This window comes from Corvus cornix, chromosome 4 (assembly GCF_000738735.6).
Source record: "Corvus cornix cornix isolate S_Up_H32 chromosome 4, ASM73873v5, whole genome shotgun sequence".
Classification (NCBI taxonomy): Eukaryota; Metazoa; Chordata; class Aves; order Passeriformes; family Corvidae; genus Corvus; species Corvus cornix.
The window spans coordinates 34,784,278-34,801,275 of record NC_046334.1 but is presented as its reverse complement, the minus strand read 5'-3'; the positions used below and the strand labels follow the sequence as shown (position 1 = coordinate 34,801,275).

General features: G+C 38.9%; 1 protein-coding gene across 7 annotated transcripts in view; it reads right to left on the bottom strand.

Moving 5' to 3' along the window:
• PALLD (palladin, cytoskeletal associated protein) overlaps nucleotides 1-16,998 on the bottom strand; it is a 192,849-nt gene that overhangs the window by 8,110 nt on the left and 167,741 nt on the right. For 6 of the 7 annotated variants that reach the window (XM_010401411.4, XM_010401415.4, XM_010401413.4 and 3 more), the window contains 6 exons: nucleotides 16,726-16,861; nucleotides 14,238-14,339; nucleotides 13,631-13,681; nucleotides 12,017-12,238; nucleotides 6,986-7,135; nucleotides 2,995-3,089 (listed from right to left, as the gene is read on the bottom strand). In XM_010401411.4, coding sequence (XP_010399713.1) covers nucleotides 2,995-3,089; nucleotides 6,986-7,135; nucleotides 12,017-12,238; nucleotides 13,631-13,681; nucleotides 14,238-14,339; nucleotides 16,726-16,861 — 756 coding nt within the window. The remainder of the gene's footprint in view (nucleotides 1-2,994; nucleotides 3,090-6,985; nucleotides 7,136-12,016; nucleotides 12,239-13,630; nucleotides 13,682-14,237; nucleotides 14,340-16,725; nucleotides 16,862-16,998) is intronic. The other variant, XM_010401414.4, reaches the window with a different exon arrangement.

The window sequence follows — 16,998 nt, the reverse complement described above, 5'->3', positions numbered from 1 at the left end:
AAAGTACAAGTAACTGGTGTTTTGTAAGGTCTTGTGAGGCTGAGCCAAACAGGTGAACTGGCACCACAGGAGTGTGAAAGCTGCCATCTCATTGCTGCAGCTGCAGGAAAAGGCAGCACTGGTCAAAACTGGGAGAGGTGTGTGTGTGGTATTTATACTAAATAAAATGGAAAACAAAGAACATCTGACCACAGATGTTGCATTTCTTTTTACCTCTTCGTAAGTTTACCCTAAAATCACAGACTTTTTTTAAGCCTTTGCCTTGAGAGGTGAAACTAGGGTCATTTCAATTCTAAAACATTTTGTGGTTTTAAACAAATAATGAAATGACTAGAGCCAAGTGCTTCAGATGTCTAGGAATGACAAATTGCAACAGACTGGAATACTCTTGGATTCATTGTGGGCTCTTCAGAGTTGCAATGTGGACATCACATTGCACAGATTAGTTTCAGCAGAACTGACATCATATACTAAATGTGTCCAGGGAGACTCCACGGGTTGGTACGGCACAATACACTGGGAATTTCAGTGAGCAAGAAGCTGAAAAAGACTTTATGACTGACCATATGGTAATGATCACTAATTCGGAATAAAGGAGATTAAATTCAAATTAATCCCCTAATTGAGAGCAGGATGCTAGGAATGTTTAGTTTATAAATATTCTTTAAATCTCATGCATTTTAAGATTACTTTCTCATGCATTTTAAGATTTATTTGGGACTCTGGCTGCCATGCTTAGGTGACACAGTTTGTTGAGCACTTTGTCGTCTAAGGGACTGAGTCCAAGCTTTTGTGCACATCAGAAAATTTCAAAGTGGCCAGCCACATCAAGTGATGCTAAGAAAGTGATGTTTGTCAGCTAAGCAAATTTCAGAAAAATACGACAGGAGCGAAATAAAACCCCAGAGTTCTGCCAGAACACATTCTCTAAGAGATTAAGTATACTTCAAGAGAAAGCCTGTCAACAGTACAAGTCATAAAGTTCATTAAGCTAATAATTACACTTGTAATAAAGCAAGCAAACAAAAGATTTTGTTGCTCTCAAGCAGAAAAGCTTATAGAAATAATATTGTAATGCCATAGGAATATTACTTATCACAAGTCTATGGCAATAGATGTGACAAATATCACAGTATAAGGGGGAACACAGTAATTTGGGATATTACTTTAGAAAAGCCAATGGCAGGACTCTATCTTAGGAAGGTTTTATGTGCTCCCATTTCATCAGTCTTGGGTGAAGCCTCCAGTGGGAGTAGTGAGAACTGTCACTAAACAGAGATTCTGTGCTGAATGCTTACAGAAACTGCTCCTCCAGGGCAAAGATAATGGGATAAGCCCTTCACCTGGTAATTTTACAGGATATAAGAATCCCCAATAATTGCCCTAATTTGAATTAAACTAGTCTATGGAAATCCTTTATTTATAATTCATTACTCACTGGACACCCAACCCAAAGCAATAGCGGCTGCTTGAGTGCCTGTCTCCATTAGAAAATAGAATACCAGCCAGAAACGGCCTTGGACTTTGAATGCATTTGGAGAGATTGAAAAGAGCCTCCTCCATTATTACCTGAGGGTTCTGTCCAGCACAGAAAGAGAAACACACACATTTTGTCCTTCAGGAAGCTGCAGGAGTGGCAGCTGCTTGATGCTTTCACCCCTACCTACATTCCTGTCATTTTCGCTTTTAAAGGTCTTTCCCCTTCGTCACCCATGTGCACTGACTTACTCAGCTGAAATGTGATTCTTCACGGCAGCTTCTCCCTTCAGGGGTTAACACGGACTTTCCATTTTTACCCATTATCTGCAGGTGCCAAGTGCATTAGTGACTGGACAGGCTACACCAGATGGCCCCAGCCTTTTCTATGCTGTTCTCACAGACCTGGCAGGATATTCCCCTCCAGAGGCACTCTGAGCTTTGGGCTTAACAGGCCTAAGGGTGACACATTGCAGAGGGAGCTGGTGGCCACCTTGGAGAAATGCTTGAAAATCCTTTTGGGGCTGCAGTTTGTTCCACGCAGGAATAAGTCTGACAAGATCTTTTAAACAACCAGCTTCATGTCCTAATACTTTATAGCTACCAGTGGGGGGAAGAGAGCCTGTTTTGCATGCAGCAGTTCTACAGTACATACTAGTACCACTACTAACTGTTACAGAAATCCTTTCCTGGTTGTACACTGACTGTGTAATTACATGTACTTTGTATATTAGTTGGGCAATATTGAGATTCTATGGCTGCTGTAACCATTAGGCAAAGCACACGCCTCATTACAGCAGAATCCAGAAACCAGAGCCCTCATACTCCCTTGAAAACAGTTCTGGTAACCAAAATGAATTTTTTTGTATCATCTAAAGCTATCTAAGCTGTGTTAAACAGCATCATAAATGCTTTGGATAAAGAAAAAAAAATTATTTGAAGGGAAAATTCCCTTCTAATGATCCAAAAACATAACCCAAAGCTTCATATATGAATAATTGCAAACTCACCAAAGATAAGTTTAGTACTTTATTTATGACTCATAATTCCTTATAAGAACCTGAACTGAAATATGAAATACTGAAATACTAAAATATTTCTAATGTAAATCTAATAAGCCTCTTTGACATGCAGTTATTTCTGCTGTTTCTTTAAATGAATACTTACTAGAAGCTGCAGAAGATAGAGGTTCCTGGTAGAATTCTAATCAGGTAAAATACTTTAAAAAAGCCTAAGTGACAAGAGCCTTCCCAACAGCTGATAGTGTAATTTGAGATACAGAGTAACTAGTGAACACCACAAAGAAAGGAAGAGGAGACAGGGAAAATGAAAGATATTTAGAAGTCATGTCATTTCAGAGGTTGCTTATACTTCTGAGCATGCAAGCTCTGCAGCAATTTTCAGACAGCAGAGGTCACATTTCTTCCTGAATGCCATGCTTTTAACACATTCTTTACCCTACCACAGATATTTTGCAAAATCCATATTATTAGAAGAAAAAAAAAAAGCATCAAATACCTTCTTATGTGAGGCTGACTTGAAGGTGACCAAGCACTGCGGCCTCTTTGATTTACAGCTTGAACCATCAGCCTGCCCGTGCAACTTACTCTGCCCTGTTAGGGTGATAGAGAGGAGCAACATTAAAAGACTTAAAATATGTAATAATAAATGTTCAACCTGATCTGTTCTTTTTTGCCTGCCTGTTTTATCAGGTTCCAATCTAACAGGGAACAGACTGGAATGACTGTGACTATAATACATTCATGGTTTATTGAAAAAGACTGTTACCACTGGCAATCGAGTCCTTATTGACTATTATTGATGTGGGTGAGAGGTTTCTCTGTGTATGGAAAGTGGGAAGAACAGCAAGAAAAGTTCAAGGTCCTGAGAATGGCCCATGGTGAGTGTTGGCAGTTAACAACAGAGTTGCTGCCTCCAAAGGGGATTGATCTACTTGATCTGGTGGGCCCACAACTCAAAAAAATCCTCATTAATGTAAAAGCCAAAAGAATTTGACAAGTACTTAACAGATCCTCTCTGCAGAGTGAACCTGGTTTGAGGAATTGCACTGAAAGGCACAGCTGTGCTCATGGACATTGGTGATAATTCAGGTTATTTTCAGTGAATGATAAATAAAACATGGCTCTGGTGTATTTGGTCCCCTTTTTTCTTTTACTTTGTGTTTTAGAAGACAGGTTGTCCACCTCAAGCACTAGTCCTAACAGATTTGGGATGGGACTGCCTGGAGCCAGAACTGCCGATTTCAGGGCTCTGTGGAATTCACCCTGTAAGTGTAAAAGCATCTGGTGGTCCTAATAAATAACAGCTCTGCCCCCTGGGCTGGTAGCAGTAAGGCCACATCCACGTCAGCTCTGCAGTGTATTTCAGCTCTAAGCTGTGAGCTCCACACTCAAGTCTGTCAGCATAAAAGTGACAAATATTTTTATCACAGTAATTGCAGGGTTGCAGATAGCAGTTCTTTAAGAACTGTCCAAAGCCCATCAAAAAACAATTTCACCAGGCTCACAAGCAGCCTTCAAATAGCAACAACTTTTGTGTCACTTCTGAACTGTTAGAAATGAAGTCTGTGTCCCATTTCTATTCCCATGACCCATTTAGTCCACAAGAAAAATCCCCGCATTAAAATAAGCCATTGTGCAAGACCCACAGCAATTCCTTATGTAAAAGTGTTATTTTCCCCCTTATAAGACTATTAAAGACATCTGGAACAAATGAATTTCTATTTTGGGCACCACTGCATATTAATGTTCTTCTGGCAGGTGATGAATACACATAGTTTGGGATCATTTCTGCATATCTCAATACAAGATGGTGTCACAAATGGAAACACAAAGGGCAATAAGGAATTTGGATAGGGAAGATTAAGCAGGAAGCCAAAGATTTTGGAAAAGTCCAAGGATGAAGAGGAAGGAAACAATGAGTGGGAAAATAATTAATGGGAAGATGTCCTAGAAACTAAGGGAACTCCAGCCCGAGGACTGTGGGTGTGTAGTGCAAAGAAGCAGAGCGGGATGAAAAGAACGAAGGTGAAAATAAGAGCTCTATGCGAGCCCATACAGTTCATGGAAAAAGCTCAGTTAAGGGATATGACCTCTAACTAAAGGCCTAAACCAGGCAAGGCATGTTTGTCTAGGCCCAGGGTCCATTCGCTCTGGATTAACTTCTACAGCAAATTTGACAACAAACCCCAGTGGTGTGTCAGAACTTTAATTCCAGCTCACTGCACTTTATGCTGTGGGCAATGGGGCCTGCTGTGTTAACTACCATGGACGATCTCCAGGGTCTGTCAACAAGGCATTTTACACACATAAATCCTATTATGTTAGTCCAGGTCATGAGATGGCATGAACTGGCAGAGCTTCAATGAACTGAATCCTTTGCTTTAATAAAACCCATTTCTATCAGCTGAGAACGTCTTTTGCTTTAGAGTTTGGCGATTCCAATAGCAATGACCAAAACACAGCAACAGCCTAGCAAATATCGACCAGTCCATCAGAGTTCTGATGTGAGCTCCCTTACATTTACATACTTCGCTTTCCTAAGGAAAGGTTGCCAAATTTGCCTAAGCTTGTGATAGCTTTGAGACATGGACAACTTTCCATTAGAATTGAGAAGGCTTTGCCAAAATTATTTCCACTCAGGATGACTTAAAAGAATTGGAATCCAGATCTTTGAGTGTGAAAGGCCAGTACATTAAGTCACAGCCCTTCTTTGCCTCCATTGTACTGTTAAATGCATAGTAAAAAGCAAGCAAATAGTGAAAGAGATAAGTATGTTTGCTTGGGAATTACACTGTAAAAAAAAGAATAGAATGGGCTTGGTGAAACACAGATGTTTTGTTTAGGGGAGCCAGAGAAGGATGCTTCTGGTTCTTCTCCAAAGAGGGGAAAAAAGCACAAGCACAGAATTTTGTCATTTAACAAAGTTGCTTTTTCAAGCCCCAATCTGGGAAGCACACAAACCCAGCTCATTTTAGTACATCCAAAAACCACTAACAAAGTAGCGCCATCAATGACCAGAACTGGTAACCTGGGTCACTGTTGTGTCATTGAATGAGCATTATCCAGAACAACAAATGCTCAAAAATAGGCCATAAATATTCAGGGACAGAGTACAGTGCCCAAACACAAAAGCAGTTTGTTCACCAAGTTCTCCAAGATTTTGGATCACACAGTAACACTACACAGTGAAACTCTGTGCATGCACTGAGACAACACTTAGAGGAAGATGAACAGGAACCACTTCTTACCTTGAGCACGCATATATTTTTAAACCTGTTGTGAAATTTCACAATTTATATGGTACCAAGTATTGTAACAATGTCGTCTATGTGTAAAAGCTCCCAGCTTGAACAATTCCATGGCCTTATGCTATTGCATTAGTATTTTTTTTACTTATATATGTAGAAATAATAATTAAACTACCTATATTAAAGCACTGCATTTTGTAGAATCTACCCAAAAGCTGCTGTGTGTTGCTCATGTGTACAGTCCCTTATATTCACAAGCCCTTTGCAGTATGAGCAGGACTGACAAGCTGCAGAGTGAGACAAAAATGGCAGCGTCATGCTAAGTAACCTAGCAACGTGCATAACAGAGCACAACACTCCTGCTTAGATTAAACTCTGTCTCAGTGATACAGTTTGTTATTCTGCAGTGTGATTCTGCCTGCAGGCCTAGTCTTGGCACGATATTTCAAACTACAGAGGAAAATAATTCATTACATCCCAAAAGTTATGTTACTGCTATGGTTTCTCACATGCAACTCTCCCCTTAATTTGCTGTGGTGTAGAAAAAGTGGATTGAAAAAGCTCCTTCAATAGGATGAGTGACCTGTAAGTTTGGCTATGTCTAATGAACTAGTGGGTTCTGCTGTTTACCTCAGCTCTTGGATTACATCTGCAAAGAAAAAATGGCATTGCTAAACCAGTAACACTCTGTGTTTCAGAAAAGCACTGTTTAAGATCAACACAGGACACCATTCTGCTACATAATAGTGCTAGATGTTTTTTGCCTTACAGACTTGCAATCTGCCTAATGTAAGCATGTTGAGGTGTGATATACTCCCACTCACTTCAAAAAATTGGCCTCAGTCAGTGAGTAGGGTCAAGAAAAGAAAGTTAAATGACTGGACTGGGTTACTTCTGCTGGTAAACTGGATTTTTTTCTCCCTTTATATATATGTGCTATCCATGCTCAGTTAGAATACCGAGATGTTATCAGCTGAAACAACTAGTGGAAGAGTAATTAAAAAATGACACCCCTCCCCCCGAAACCTCAAACCATAGGAAAAAAACTGCTGTTGAGTTGCTAATCTCTTGGAGATAGAAGGGTCCCACCCTACTGATGCAAGATGAAAACAGAAATCTAACTTGCATACCTTATGGTGACTTCATCATTTAATTAAATCATGCATATGCGAGATGAGATAGTTTTCTGAAGATTTATGTCCAGAAGGATGTTTGCTCTGGAGCCAAACCTTCATTTACCTGTGGGTTAGCAGCCATAATAGTGTAATTCCCATCATCATCCAGGGTGGAGGCTGCAGTATGCAGTGAGCAAGTTCCATCAGGTTCTCTTTGAATTCGGTAGTGATCACTTCGTTTAGAAATTTGCTTCCCATCTTTAAACCAATAAATCTGCAGGAAAAAACACAAAGCACAGCTGGTAAGAGGTGGGTGCTCATTGTCACAATTTCTCAATTAATAGCACTAAAGAATTTTAGAATTTAGAACTCCTGAAAAACTATCTGGTAAGTAGTAAAAGAAAACTGCTTTGATCAGCTCCTCATTCCATGAGCCATTTTCACTAACAGTTACAAGATGATTAGTGGACCAAAGAGAAACAACAGCCTGAACATTTTCCAACAAAATGTACAGGTGCATAAGGGCTGAACATTTCAAGAACTGAAACTAAAGGTCATTACAAAGAAAAGATTACTAATTTCAGAGATTACTAATTTTACATTTATTTTGCTTAAATCTGAAGAAGTTGCAGAAAGAACTCGAGAATGCTTTTGCTCTCTTTTCAGGAAATAAAAACACAAATTAAAAAACCAAGATAATGATAGGCTTAATTAATTCAATGATGAATAAAATGAGGCCGTGATCTCACTGTTGAAACACCCATTTTTGTCTCGTATCCATTATGCTGACTGGACTGGACCAAAATGCCAGAGGGGATAGAGCTGCTCCCGCTGGCAGTGAGCAGCTCAGTGTGTGGAGGGGCCAGCTCAGTGTAATGACATGATTGAAACTAACAATGTCACCCCAGTGTGACAGGCCAGCTACACAAGTGGACAGCTTTGCAAAGTAATAGGAAATTCTTCAAAGCAAACCAGCACATCGACATCCATTAATAACTGCATGCCAACACCAGCACAGTTCCAAGCTGCACAGAACAGTTACACTGGCTATCAAACACAGGGCTTTTCCAGTCCTTTTGATACATAATTTTATTCTCTGGCTGACCCAAGATACACTTTCAATAAGCCAAAAAAATGATCTATGCAGGATACTGTCTTACAGTAATCCATGAATTATACAATAAAAAAATGTATTTTTAGTGCCTCAAACTTGAAGGGAAAAAAAAATGACCTAGCTTTTAGGATTTTTTTAAAGTATTATAATAATAATGTAAAATCCCAAACTGATATCTGCTGGAATCAAAAGTAAATATTGTGTATGCATGAACACACAGAGGAATATCTGAAAAATGTTATACTAGGAAGGCTCTACTCAGCCGCCCAAACCCATATTTAAGTAGAACATTATTTACTTGTCATTTCTGAAATGTGTACTACACCATAACATCAGTTGTGTTCAGCATTTGAGACACTTGTGCAGATGCCTACACCATTTGCACAAGGCCAACTCATTCAAAGTATAACTGTATTTGTCCTGGTCCTGCTGGGACTATTTAGCATGAGGAAAACACACACATTTTGCTCAGTCTCATTCTTGGAGTGGGAATTTAGGTCTTAAGAGTGAGGAAAGGGTGCTGGCTCTCTAGTAAGAAATGAAGTGACAAAGCAAAGTGTAATTCCATTCCTGATAGAGTTTAATCTGCTGGGTTCTTCATATGTGCCAACATTTCAAAGCTTGAAATTCACTCACTTGGGGGGAAGTTAAGGGTATACTTTTGAATTTCACAAAAAGCAATGGAGATTTTTTTTGAGAAAATGAGTGGAAATTTTTCTTAAAAATTTATTACTGCATATGATTTATATATTAACAAGCATTATGTGTAAGTTGAAATGATTTCATTTCCTCAATAGCTGGTTATGCTTGTTTCCCATTTTGTCTGTCAGCAGCCTTGCAGAGACTCTGTGGTCCTAACAAAAGATTTAGTCATGTCTTCTTGTCTGCTGACAGAGCACTTACTGGAGATGCAAGAGATATTTGATCACTTATATACACATGCTAATGGGTGCTAAAACAACATAGCTGCAAAAAATGAGTTTTAACTTGCGTGCTTTACATGTGTCATAATGTTGCTTGGAAATCTACTGCATTAAGTAGTAACTATTTAATAACAGTACACTTATCAGAAATATCAGGAGACATGCATGGAAATACACACAAATATTAACTGAACCAGCTATCCAAACATCATGTATATGTTGTCCAAAACTTATTTCAACTAAGTTTAAAAGCACTGGCATCCCATATGAGCAGTAAATTCTTAATATTACCTTTATCTGACATGGAGTTAATAAGTAAAACACTACCATTGCAGGAGACAATGGCCCTTGCAGTGAAATATTTTCTTTCTAGGATAACTTTTAATAAATGTACCATTAAACTACGTAAGCACTGAACACTGCATGTGGATTGCTTTTATTTGCACCAGATTTTCAGAAACCAGTGTGTAATGACTAGGAATACAATGGGATACACAGTACAAAGAGGGGTTTGATCTTGGGCAGCACAGGCATTTTTAATCACCAAGAATTATATTCAGCCATGTGAAGAGTGAGGAGTATGAGATTTATGTAACATTTGTGTCTCAATTAACCTCCTGTACGGCATTGTCCTAATTTTGAGGAGAAATAATCCCTTAAAAATAAGTATTCCTTAGTCCCTCCTGTAGCACCACAGGTTTCTCATTTTGATGAGAAAATAGTTTTACATTACACCAAAGGTTATAACAAAAAGTAGACTCAGATTTAAAAAGTCATATATATGAAGACAGAATTTGCACATCAGTATTCAATTTACATGGCATGTTCAGGGGAAAAAATAATCAAGCCAATAACCCCGCTCAGAAAAATCCCTTGTAATGAATGCCAGATTTAAGAAACACTACAGTCCTTTACAAAGCCATTCCTTGGCAGACCTGACAGAATACTTAGAAGGGAGGAGCTTCAAGTTAGTAAATTATTTCCAGCTTTTCGATTGCCAAAGTAAAAAATTTATTCACGAGCAACACTTCCAGCTTCAACAAATGACAGCAGAAGGGCAGCTCTCAGCCACTGAGCTTTTCAAAATTGCTGTCTTGGCATGCTCTGGCAGATGAGGGGGAGATACAGCCTCGGACATTTGCGAAGCCCAGCTAACAAGTAGCCATACAACAGGACTGATATTGGTTCCATCCCAAACAACTTAACAAATTACACAAAGCATCTGCGAGTGAGTGGAACAAAGGGCCATAGTTCCAGGTGCAAGAGCAAATCACTTCTTAATGTGCACACTTTGACACTGCAGGAAAACAGACCATCGGCTGTGAATCACAGGGCACTCACATCAGATGCTCCTCTGTAAGGGCATGCTTTATGGGAAGTATTAAGAATGCAGTTTATTGGCTGTGCAATCCTTATTGCCCCAGTGAGGGAAAGGAGATACCCTCTTTCATCTGTCTTAAATCAGACAGAGAAACTACACCTTAATTGGAAACTGGAAATTAGGGAATGGTGAAGTTGACTAAGGCTGACTCATAATAGGTCACCTAGCAACGTAGTCATAAGCCTCAGGCAGAAAGAGTATCTCTGCACACACTGCACTTCTGTCAGCAACAGACCCATTTGTCTTCCACCCTTGTTCAGCACAACAGACTCTTACCTATGGTCATCTCAGAAGGAATGCTAGACATGAAAAGTTTGGTTTCAGTCAGACTGGGCTTATCTTCTCACTGTGTGTCCTGTTTGAAGCAGGAGTGCTTTTTTGATATCAGTATACCGATCAACCCCACTTACTTTGCAGTGGTTCACATCATGTTGTGCTCTTGGAGCATAGAATTGGATTCCTTTCAGATGAAACTAAGCCAGAAAATGTGCTCCAAGAACTCATCTAATGTGCTGCATCTGCTTCAGTCTGTGGGACGAGATTAGAGCTAGCCTGGAGTAAAACCTTCTGAAATGTGTGCAGGGATAGATTCTCATTCTAGAGATTTGCTTCTTCTGGTCTGCACTCCTTGCCGATGTAAATGTAACCCTAGTTCTCTGTTGTTCTTTCTCTGCTACCTCATAAAGTCCTTTTATTTTTAATTAACAGCTTGTACAGTATCATACATGTATACCACTAGGCATGTAAAGTCACTTGCATTTATCTCTGTTTGAAATCCTAAGTACCTGTAAAACTTAAACTAGATGAGAGATTTGGATGTGAGTGCTTCTGTGCAGATCTTATGTAACAGGGCATCTCTGACCTTGTCTAAGAATACAAGAGCCCCTATCCATGAGAGGTCTCTGTAAGAGCTGTGAGGACCTCACAGAGAAGACACTGGCTTTGGCAAGGGAGGTGAAGAAGCTGCTGCCGTTTGCTGGCTGCATAATGAGTCAGTTGATTGCCAAGCAATTTCTGAAATGGTTGTATGCAACCTACCCAAGGAAGGCACTCTTCCAGACTACTGACATCACGCAACTGGTACTTTTATATTTGCTACAAGGAAATGCTTCCCAAGCCCAACCCTCCCTCTGAAGTTCATCATTAAAACCTCACCATCATGTCTCATCTTGCTGTTGGCATATATGGGAGCTTATGGTATTTTATTACGCCTTCTTTTAAATTCCAGTAAAATCTAGTTTTGTTAGTGTGTGTAGATGCTGAAGAATGAGAGATACCATGCTGGCTTCTGAACTAGAACCCACATATTTTTATATTAGCATGTTGCCATGCCTGAACTAATTACCCATGCCAGCAAGATGAAGTGGCTTTTGGGACTCCTGTGCCAGCTCACATGGCGCTTTCTAGCATTGCACTGCATTCTGTGCTACAAATGTACCCTGGAGGTAACTTTGAAAATGAAAGAAGCATTATTTCCAGGTAAAATAATTGAGAAGTCTCAGGAGGGAGTAACTGAGAGCAGAAGCCTCATAGTAGCATTTTTTACTAGATTTTGACTAAGTAACTCCAGTTATGCCAAAAGATTAGGCAGTTTATGCCAGATAGGAGTCTTTCTTGTCAAGTGTGAGTATCTCCTGTTCCTGTAAGATAAAGCCCATAGAGTCCAGAACCTGATGGTATAGTACCAACACAGAACTCTTCAGAGAAATTCTAGAAACATTTACCATCTTTTCTTACCTTTGGCTTTGGATTTCCTGCCACTCTGCACATAAATGTGACTGGCATTCCCTCAAAGATTTTGTAGTGCTTCAGCTTTATCTCAAAATACGGTGACATACTGTTATCAATGGGTTCATCTCCATGTTGCACTTCATCATCTGATTCTTCCACAGGAGATCTCTCCAGCCTGTATTCAATTTCACTGATCAACCTTTGCTCAAAGCTGGAGACTTTATATTCCTGCCAAAGGAGAGGTAGATATTAGTGTCCAGCTTCAACACATTGTTCAGGAAGATATGTTCTTAATGTTTGGATTTTTTTATTTTACTGATATTTAACAATCCATTAAGTTTTTACATATAAAAGGAAACTGTATCTTGTTGAAGAAAAACACTATAATCCATGTCTCCAATAACTTCCCTATGAAACAATTGAGACATCTGGTATGAGGCAAAAACTGTATTTCATGTTGTCTTAAGGTCTAATTTATAAGGGAAAGAAAGTCATTGGTTGCTTTCTTTCCATTTTTTAAAAAATCCTGTAAGAATAAAAGTATTCTGAGGCAGTTCATAAAGACAAAAGAAACACACTAATATTTCCTTGAGGGTACAGACAGATTTAGGGTGGGTTTTGTTTCCAGATGGCTAGAAGACCATATGGTTTACATCTGCTATTTGCATAGAACTGTACCAGAGGCTGAACCAGAAGGATAAAATTATTTTGTTTACAGTTGCCTGTAAAAGTGAGGAGAAAAAGTAAGGGAAAATGGCAACGGTGGGAGTCCATGATAGTTGTTTCCTTTTACTGCTGTTGCTATGGTCCCCTTTGTGTGGGACCCTTCTTTAAAAACAAAATTTATCGTAACAGTATTGAAAATACAACAAGAAGAGCAGAAACACTACCACTTATTTGAATTTGTTATGATTTCCTGATATACACTTGAATTTGCTTTCTTGAACTGTCTACTTTGCAGTACAGAATTCCTGCTTGAAATCCTAGAGATGACAGTGAAAATGTCAGAATGTAAAATAGCTCAGACGCAGGAAAAAAAAAAAAATTAGTCAATGCTCTTCTCAGCCAGCAGAAATTCAGACACTCTTTCAAATTACCTTTGGCCATTGTCTCTGACCCTTATTGTATTTAAGACAGAACATGCACCTCATGCAAAGCCATCCTTTCACATCCCCATCCTCTGTCACTCCCTCTGGTCTGAGAATGATGTGACATCTTTCTACCATTGGTTACATAATAATCATAACCCTCGATAATTGTAAAAAATGGAAGAGCAGAGAAATACCTTGTAAACTGCAGATAGTTTAAAATTTCTTTGTTTCCTGAAGTGTACCATAAAAGTAAACCATGAAGTACATGACACAGTTAGTATCATTTCAGTGTATGTTAATGTTACAGCACAAAGATAGTGGAGCACACGATGATTGCTGTTAAACTGTCTGCACTCACACAGGCTTCTAGAACAACTTGAACATCCTCATAAAGGGAGTACAGCCCAATTCTCTACAGTTATTAATGCTAGAGGATCTCTTGTTATTAACCAAGAACAGTAGAATGGAAAAAGTAAAGAAAAAAAATAATAGACAAAAAAACAAGACAGAAAAAGGTGGAAATGTTAACCTTTTGAATATCCACAGGACTCACTACAGAAGCACCAACAGAGCGAGCTTCCTGCAAGGGTAGAAAAAAAGATCAAGAGGCAGAAAGAAGACCAAGAAATGTCCATGACAGTTCCTCAGAGTTTTTATCAAGAGCATGTACTTTGTGTGGCACCATAAGCAAACGAATGCTACACATTTCTGAACAGCAGCTCTGGCATCTGAACAATGGAGAGTGTACCATGGAGAGGTACCTGGCCTTTCAAGCCGACTTTCTGTTGTGGTTTTGGTCTGCACCCAAAGAGTGCCTATTACACAAATAACAAGAAGATGGTTTCAAGATAGTAGATGTATTCTTGCCTTGAGAGACTTAAAGGTTAGGACAGAATAGGATAAACGGAGGAGTTTAAAGCAGAGAGCAGACATTTGAGAAGTCTCAACCTTATAGAAAAACTAAGCAATAGGCGTGTGATCCTCCAGTTTACTTCCCTAATATATGACTTCTGTAATCAATAACCATCCTATCTTGTGTATATTTATTGTCTTCTGTAGGACTTTAACGACAATCATAGTTTGTAAAAAAGAAAAAATAATTTTTTTTCCTATGAAACTGTAGAGTTATGTGACACCTGTATAGCAGGATCTTCTTCTGGTTCCTGTATATTGAAGACAGTTGCAGCGCTGTCTGCTCCCAGCAATCGACGAGCCATTTTTTCCTCATATGTTAATCTCTGAAAAGAAATAAAAAGGAGATGAGGGGGAGAGAAAAGAAAGAAAAATTATTATTTCTCCAACTACAATGCAGTACACAGTCAACAATGCTTAAAGTAATGTTTAATAAAAGAGAGCAGGGATACGTTTCTAACAGCAATTTTCTACCACAGTTTGTAATGCATTTTTTTAGTATTACAAGTGGCTCTTTTGGATTAAGCAACCCTTGCTCTGACTCTGCCATTTGTTTCCATCCTCGTGCCAGGAACTTGGGTAGGAATGAGCAATAGGAACTGCTTAAATCAGCATGGCCATCAGAAGAGGGCATATCAAATCATCCCAAATCTTACTCCTAGTCATTCTGCTCAGTTTTTACATTAGAAGCACAAGGCAGAAAACTCTGCCAAAAATGATAAGGAGATTCTACTCTACTTGAATATTTTGTCAAAAATACAGAAAAATGTATTCTTTAAGATTTTAAAATTTCCATTTCTTGTTACTCTTTCTGAAATTGAAGAGACAGCTTATAAAAGACAATTTACACTCAGAAGATAAAACGAGGTAGAGGAAAACCTTAATGTATAATTAAATTATTTCATTATTAGTTTTCTGGGCATATCCCACATGTCTGCATTCAAGAATGCACTTCAGACACTTTCTTACAAATCAACTTTGCAAAAAAATCCAAGTTTATGCAAGACAAACTCATTTCACGGTGAAACACCTCATTTAAAGAGAAAAATGAATGAAGAATGGAAATTGTAAACATTACATCTACTTCATGCTTGCATTTTTAAAAAAGCTCAATTTTTTTTTTTTAATATGCCATATTGCAGCTAAACCAGCAGGCTGAAACTCATGACAACTAGGTACCAGTGTAGACTTGGTTACAAGCGTCTAAGAAAATCATGAACTTTTCTTCACTTATCTTTCTTCTGCAGTCACTCCAAGTGCCCACAGCCATGATTACACATACAGAATTTGCCCAAGATAGGAATCTGCAAGGAAAAGCCTCTAGGCAAGCACCAAATCAGAATTTATTTAGTTCAAGCTCCCACATCATCTGACCACAGTTAGTCTCTTTTTTTTTTTTTTTTTTTTTTTACCTTGGGCCATGTGGGCATTTTCAGGACATTCCATTCATTTGCCCAGGCCAAACATCTCCCTCACTTTCCAAAATAGGCATTGACAGTCATTTGCAGCCCACCTCCTTGGAAAAAATAGGAACTAATACACTATGACAGTGATTTTGCTCAACTGCTACAGAAAACTGCCGAACACTGTGCAGTCAGTGGAGAAAGGTAACAGAAGCAGCAGTCACTCTGAACATTCTCCCTACTTCACTCTATTGACCTTACTAAGAACCGAAATCGAGCAACTGATGATTGATAGTCTGACTCCATGGGCTTTCTTGAACTACACCACCACAGTTCACAGCTCAGACCTAGTAGCAAACTTAGTAAACTTCTGGGCATCGTCCTGAGAAATGTAAAATTTCACTTCCTTTCGAAGTGACACAAAGGCATCCCAAGGTATTCAGATGTTTCTTAAAACATTTTATTGGCAAAAGAGGGATGACAGTTTACATTTTTAAAATTACTTTCCTCTTACAAGAAATTCCTACTTCAAAGATAGTGTCTTAATAACTGCAAAAAAATTCTTAGGAAAGTTGCTTCTCATCAACTCTGAGCAGGAAGAATTTGGTATTTTATCTTTTAAGTTGTATCTTAAGCGCACAAAAATGCACAGAGATCTTTGTGGCTGTGCATCTACACTGTTTGATATGCTCATTTTACCTCAATTCTTGACTCCTCAAGCAGGTCATTAACTCTTGAGTCTGCAAGTTAGTACTATGGGTTATTTCTATTCTACTGGGCAAAATTGTGTTGGTCAAAAGAAGCCCCCCAACTGCAGAATCTAATGATGCCTGATTCCTACTGGGTTGTTTCTCACGATGAACTGCCTTGTCATCCTCCGATGTCCAGTTACCACCTATTGCTTCCCCCATTGTCCAGTGGCTGGGCACAAGGTAGAATGAGCCTGGGCTGAACAAGAGCTATGCATATTCATCCACTCAGTGATGAACAATCGAAAGCAAATGGCCCTTAAGGCTCAAAAAGTCCTGGAGGTACAGACTGTGCAGGCTTCTTATGCAAATTCACCACTTTTGAGACCTCCATGGCTTTGTTAAGTCCTAGTAAAGTTGTCAAACAGGAGAAGGCATGATAGAACAAAATGTACACTATCATTCCTTTTGGAAATGCAGTTTTGAAAATTCAATTAAAAATTATAAATACACAAAAAGCAATCTACAACAATTATTTTATATGCAGCATATCTCAGAAACTACCTGAGATGCCCACTTCCACCCACTCCCATTCCCCAGGGTATTTTATGTTTTTATACCGGTTGCCCGTTGTTCAAAAGGTCTTCTTTAAAGCGAAGTTTTCTCTCCAGATCCTGAATTACAGCATCTTTTGACCCTTGAATCTCTTCATCTGATGCTATCCTAGCAGTTCTGCCTGTTTTCTTGGGAAATCCCCTGCAAAATAGTTCAAAAAAAACCATGAGCTTTCCTGAAGTAATTAGCATTTAGGAATTTACCTGGAATCACTGCCATTAATGAAGAAAACAACATTGCTTCTTTGAAACTAGAGGTCTGACATCTTTCTTACTATG